The sequence below is a fragment of the Myotis brandtii genome, unplaced genomic scaffold (assembly GCF_000412655.1).
Source record: "Myotis brandtii unplaced genomic scaffold, ASM41265v1 scaffold115, whole genome shotgun sequence".
Classification (NCBI taxonomy): domain Eukaryota; kingdom Metazoa; phylum Chordata; class Mammalia; order Chiroptera; family Vespertilionidae; genus Myotis; species Myotis brandtii.
In genome coordinates this window covers 18,440,850-18,447,011 of record NW_005353967.1, presented here as the reverse complement: position 1 = coordinate 18,447,011, position 6,162 = coordinate 18,440,850, and the positions used below count along the sequence as shown (strand labels likewise).

Here is a 6,162-nt window from a genome sequence, read left to right as displayed (position 1 = left end):
GCTGCCCCTCCACAGGTGGCTCACCAGCACGCACGTCGGGCCACCATGGGGCAGTATTCTGGTGGGTATTCTGGATGACTTGCCAATGTCCTGTTTCTTTCTCATTCCCACTGCCCCCATTTTTAAAACATTAATTCTGGGCATCATATATAATCCAAACTACTTTATGTTTGTACAACAGCCCCCCATGAAATGAAAACAATGGTCATCTAACTACTTCAGATCCAAGAAAGCAAGATGAAAGCAATAACATGTGAGAAAGCACCCTGAGTGCTCAGGAGAAAATGCGAGGCCATTCTGGCTGGGACAGCAACGCGCCCGGGGGGAGGGCTCGAGGGAAGATGCTGCTGCATTTGCACCGCTGCCCTCGTCTACGGGGACCAATGGGTGCAGCAGGGAGACGGAAGCCATCTCTCTATGAACTGGGTGCTAGAGAACAGGAAAAGGACAACTGGGCCTACGTGTGAACACTGACACTAAATACATCTAGTCCCCCAAACACTGGATAAGCTGACACATATCAGCTCTATGGGCGGGATCGGCGCGAATGATATTCCAGGAATGACAGGTGGGGCGTATTCATGCAAACGATGATGTTGCCTTAGAAAAAACTGCCAGATTCTGTAGTGTCATCATAAGCCCCAGATTTGCTGGATATCCATTTTGCAAACACAAACATGTTTCATTTAATTATAACATCACGAAAGAAGCCAATCTTTACGATGTGACATAAAAACCCACAGTAGAGGCGAGTGCGTTGGGGAGGCGTGTGCGGGCTGTTGTTAGTGTCACCCACCTTGCCCTTCCTGATGCACGTGTTGATGGTGTCGAGGAGGTCTGCCCGGTTCTTATCGCTTTTGGGCAGCTCCGCGAGTTCTCTCCCGAGCAGCTCGTTCTTGTGGTAGCCCATCATCCTTTCGAAGGCTGGGTTGACATACTGTGAACGGAAGTGGTCACGGGTCAGTTCGGGGACGCCTGGAGGAAAGCCTGCTGGGGTGCAGGGGACCTGCTGGAAGAGCCTGTCAGGACCATCTCAAAACCCACACACAGAGATCATCTCAGTTCCCTCACATACAACATGCTCCGGTCCACGTCTTCCTCCTCGCGCTTGTGTTATCCTCAGAGGGCTGGTAGGTTTTTAAAGGGGCCTGACAGGTTCCCCCCAAAAAAACTGCAGTCTGTATAGTCTCCCCTGTCCAGGCACCCACCGTCCTCAGCCCTTTTGGTCCTGCTCACGGCATAGGCTGGGAGGTGATTGACATCGTGTTGACAGCATCACCGTGTTACCTCTCCCGGAGGCACAGGGTTTCCCGCCCCAGGTGCCCACTGTGGATGAAGGACGCTATGAAAGCGCCATCTGTTAGGTTACAAGTGGGGAAGGTGAATAGAGAGCAGGGAGCCCCTTCTCCTCATTACTGAGGTCACCCCCGGCTGCCCATTGTAAACAGGGAGGTGCAAAGCGAACGTGCTTCATGAAGAGACCTGACTGCTCAAGTCTGGAAACAGGTGGGGGTGTGCTTGGTCTAGAGCAGAAACGGCCAATGAGATGAGGACGCTTTCAGATCCATTTCAAGAAACACTCCCATGCATTAAGCCAAACAGGACACCACATGGAAAGGCTTCGGAGTCAGAAAGACAGGGCTACCTATTTTGCGTCTCCTATTTATGACCACAGCTTTCCTTGGGTAAGTTCCTGACCTTGCTGGTCCTCAGTTTCCCCATCTGTATAATGGGACACTTGTGTCTCTTTCATAGGGTTACTGCATGGAAATGAGATACCTTATGAACATGACGACGACCGGCCTAGGCGTGGTGGGTGCTGATGTCATTGGTTCGGTATGAGAGCAGCTGTGTCTGTGTGTGCAGTGGGGCGTATGCAGGAGAGCAAATGTGGGCTCTGTCTGCCGTGGGTCCACTGTGCTGAACACTGACTTTGGTCTCTACTGAGGAGAGTACGTGTTCCTCACACTCAGTGCCCCTACGCAAACCAGGTGTGGCCATCAGAGGAAAGCCTGCATTTCAGAGTGTGTTTTAAGTATACATGCCTTACTTTCCAACAAATACAACAATGTAATTTCAACGAAGGCTTGCCTACTAACTATACACATTTCCTTAGGAAGCTGATTTTAGTACATTAGAGTGCCTTGTTATTAGAATACCAACTATAAATAAGTGAACACCCTTGAAAATATTTTGTTCCCAAAAGAAACAGATTCTTAGATACAGAGGACAAACTGGTGGCTGCCAGATGGGAGGAAGGCTGGGGACTGGGTGAAAAAGGTGAAGGATTAAGAAGTACAGATTGGGCCCTAACCGGTTTGGCTCAGTGGATAGAACTTCAGCCTGCGGACTGAAAGGTCCCAGGTTCGATTCTGGTCAAGGGCACATGCCCAGGTTGCAGGCTGGATCCCCAGTAGGGGGCATGCAGGAGGCAGCCAATCAATGATTCTATCTCATCGTTGATGTTTCTATCTCTCTCTCCCTCTCTCTTCCTCTCTGAAATCAATAAAAAATATTTTAAAAAATAAGTACAGATTGGTATTTAAAACAAACACAGGGATTAACGTACAGCATAGGGAATTTAGTAATGTTGTAATATCTGTATATAATGTCAGGTGATAGTACACTTATGGGGGGATCACTTTGTACATTATATAAATATCTAACTACTATGCTGTACACCTGACACTAATATAAAATGTAAGTGTCAACTGTAACTGACAAATTAAAAAAAAAATATATACGCCGAAACCGGTTTGGCTCAGTGGATAGAGCGTCGGCCTGCGGACTGAAGGGTCCCAGGTTCGATTCCGGTCAAGGGCATGTACCTTGGTTGCGGGCACATCCCCAGTAGGAGATGTGCAGGAGGCAACTGATTGATGTTTCTCTCTCATCGATGTTTCTAACTCTCTATCCCTCACCCTTCCTCTCTGTAAAAAATCAATAAAATATATTTAAAAATAAATAAAGAAAGAAAGAAAGAAAGAAAAAAGAAAATATTTTGTTCCCATAAGCACTTATAAGCCTTTACTCTACAATTCTGATACACTTCTGTGTAAATGCTATCTTCACAGATGGTCCAAAGAATTTAGTACACCTTTGTCAAAGAAATTACAGGCTCTGATTTGAGTATAATTTTATTCTTATTAAATATCTAATTCTTAGCTTAAGTCTATAAGGTTTTTTAAAAAAATTAAAACAAAATCTTTATTGTTAAAAGTATTACATATGTCCCCTTTATTCTCTTATTGACCCCTGGGAAATAGCCCACACTATCAGTTTTCTTTGAATACTTTGGTGTTCCTTTCTCCAAAGAAAATGTGCTAAAGTGTAAGAATTAAAGGAAAGTGCTTGAAAAAGGGTGGCTCAAACTTAAAAGGTTCTACTTTGACATTTAAAGATAAAAAATGTCCCCGTACCTGAATCACATGCTCATCGCTTGTTATTTCTATGGCTTCATGACAGTGGTCTAATGCTGTAAACACTGAATTACAGGCCCTGGAAGTTGCAAAAGATCGATGTTAGTTCTACCGTAAAACCATCAGCACTTCATCTGTTAGTTTATCAAAGTAAACAGGTCCTCGGGTTCATTGAAGCAACGTACCTTCCGATACTGCTTTGAGAAAAAAACAAACAAAAACCTAGGCTTTCCAACTAAATGAATCAACAGCAGCATATATTTTCATGTATGTGATACAAAGAGAAGAATTATAACCAGCAAAATATTCATGGGTCATAAAATGAACTACAGCCCGGATGGCGTGGCTCAGTGGTTGAGCATCAACCCATGTACCAAGCGGTCACTGGTTTGATTCCTGGTCAGGGCACATGCCTGGGTTTCAGGCTCCATCCCAAGTGGGGGAGGAAAAGGGGGCAGAGTGCAGGAGGCAACCTATTGATGTTAATGCATCGATGTTTCTGTCTCCTTCTCCCTAAAACAAAAAATATATATTTAAAAAAATAAAATGAATTACCTACATGCTGAATGAAACCTTAGCACTGACACAGGGGAACGAAGGTGCAAGGGACCATCTTCTAGGTCCCTCTGTTCTACACCCAGGATGCTCTCCCTGACCATGCTGCCATCCGTTAAGAAAACACACTTATGCCCCAACTGGATCTGAGGTATTCTGGCCTCCTGCAATAGGCACAAACACTTTATCCCCTTTTTTGTGACCTCAAATAAACAAGCCTTTCTAGTGCTTTGCTTTCACCCACGCCCGCCGGCCCGCTGCAAGGCAGACATGGCAGGCTGCCCCTCGCCTGGGCAACTGCACAGCTCTCGAGGGGGCAGTTTCCTTGGTGACCTTGGCTGGTTATCTGGAATATCTGAAATCATTTCAATTTCTCAATTCTTGGAAGGAACTTTAACTCTTCCAAATCTAGAGCAACTCCAAATACAGTAAGTTACTATCTAACAGCAAGTATGTAACGAGTTCCTCAAGTTCTGTTATTTGCACGGGCTGTTTAAAGAATACCAGTGACGGCTTTCTTACCCATGACATAAAAGATGCTGATTTACTGGATGGATGTTTTGTGAAACAAACTTTAAAAATGTTATTCATTTCTTCCACTCATAATGGCGTCTAACGTTGCCATCCTGTTCTGAACTGTTTACCAGGCACAGGGCAGAACAGAGCGGGTGAAATCTGGTTCCGTGTTTTGCCAGGTCTAGGACCATGGAGAACTTTTTATCTTGGCTGACTCTCAGTTTCCTCATCTATAACATGAGGAAAACAATACATATTTTATAGGTTGTTATAAGAATCAAAACAGTTTCGTGAGGCATCTCTCAAAGTACTTGGGACAATATAAGAATTCAACATATGGCACTTGTTATTATTTGTAAAATCCCACAGTCAGATTTCTTTGTTCTCTAAGGCTTTCAAAGGCGGTTGGTGAAAGGTGAATCATAATCTATCTTTTCTCACCATTATCCCTGAAATCTCAAACCAAGCATGGAAATAACAAACCAATACCAAACAAGGTAACTTCTATGGGGAGTGAAGGATTTTAGCCCAATGAAAGACACGTTTCTATAGTTGCAGAGGTTGAGGTAGCCGCCGTGTGTGAGGGTGAGTAAAATGAGTAATTGTGATGTGGGTGAACGGAGGAGAATAAAAACCTAACTGACTCCTGAGAAGTGCAGTAAGTTTTCTTACTGAAATTGCTCCAGGCTACCTAATTTGAACTGTATACTGTCCTAATAGCATCTCTGCACGCTAATAAAATGTCACTTAAAATAAGAGAAAAAGAATAAAAGAAGACTTTAAAGTGTTACCCACGCTGACACTGCACCGCCTCCCGTGAAGAGCAAGACTCAGAAGTATTTCCCAGGCGCCTGGAGCAGAACCCACTCGGCACCACAGGCAAGCGGTCCCTGGTCCCCAGAAGTTAGACATCAAAGCACTCTCTCCGGGGCTAATGCCTCAACTGTGAGAGCTGCAAAACTAAGCTCTCGCCCACTTTATGTGATAAATCCCTCTATACATATTAAATGATAAATTCCTTTTGCCCAAGGGTTTTCTTAAAGTACCTGTGTCTCAACTAGGTGCGCAAACAGGTGCTTCAGAGTACTATTGTTTCTGTCAATTCAAGAGGCTCCTTTATACAAGATCTTAGCTCCAATCTGCAAAATTTATCTATTAAACATCCACTGTATGATCATCCGCAAAGCTTAAGATCTTCAATAAGTATAATGCCCAATGGACAAAGCAAATTGTTATCAACAGCTGAGGTGAGAGGATATCGGTGAGACACACTCCTGGACTGTGTTTAAACCAATTTGGTGGATGGTTCTATTTGAATAAACCTGCAGCAAAATGAGGTAATCGACTTGAATCATGTTCTTAGAGTTTTTGGAATTTAATTCCTTACATTAATTATTAATGCTCTTCATGCAGAAGAGCCCTTGCTTCGTTTGCTTGCTGTTCTTGGGAACCTTGTAACTCTGTGCCTCAAGTGGATTTCTGTATCCTTCAGGTTAAGGAGTTGGCAAACTGGAAAAAGCAGCACAAGGAAAAGTAACCTTGGTGTGGAAACCCCTGAAGTACAGGCGAGGTAACCATTTCCCCCTCACCTCCTTCAGGGCCCTCGATGGTCCAGAGGGGAAGGCAAGTGCTAGAGAGGCTGGGCATGAAGTCTACAGACAGCACAGTGGTG

General features: G+C 44.4%; 1 protein-coding gene across 2 annotated transcripts in view; it reads right to left on the bottom strand.

The window, feature by feature from the left end:
• Positions 1-6,162, bottom strand: part of PDE8B (phosphodiesterase 8B) — a 170,225-nt gene that overhangs the window by 59,528 nt on the left and 104,535 nt on the right. For both annotated transcript variants that reach the window (XM_005858060.2, XM_014549966.1), the window contains exons 7-8: positions 3,420-3,498; positions 797-937 (exon numbers count right to left, since the gene is read on the bottom strand). In XM_005858060.2, the coding sequence (XP_005858122.1) occupies positions 797-937; positions 3,420-3,498 (220 nt within the window). The remainder of the gene's footprint in view (positions 1-796; positions 938-3,419; positions 3,499-6,162) is intronic.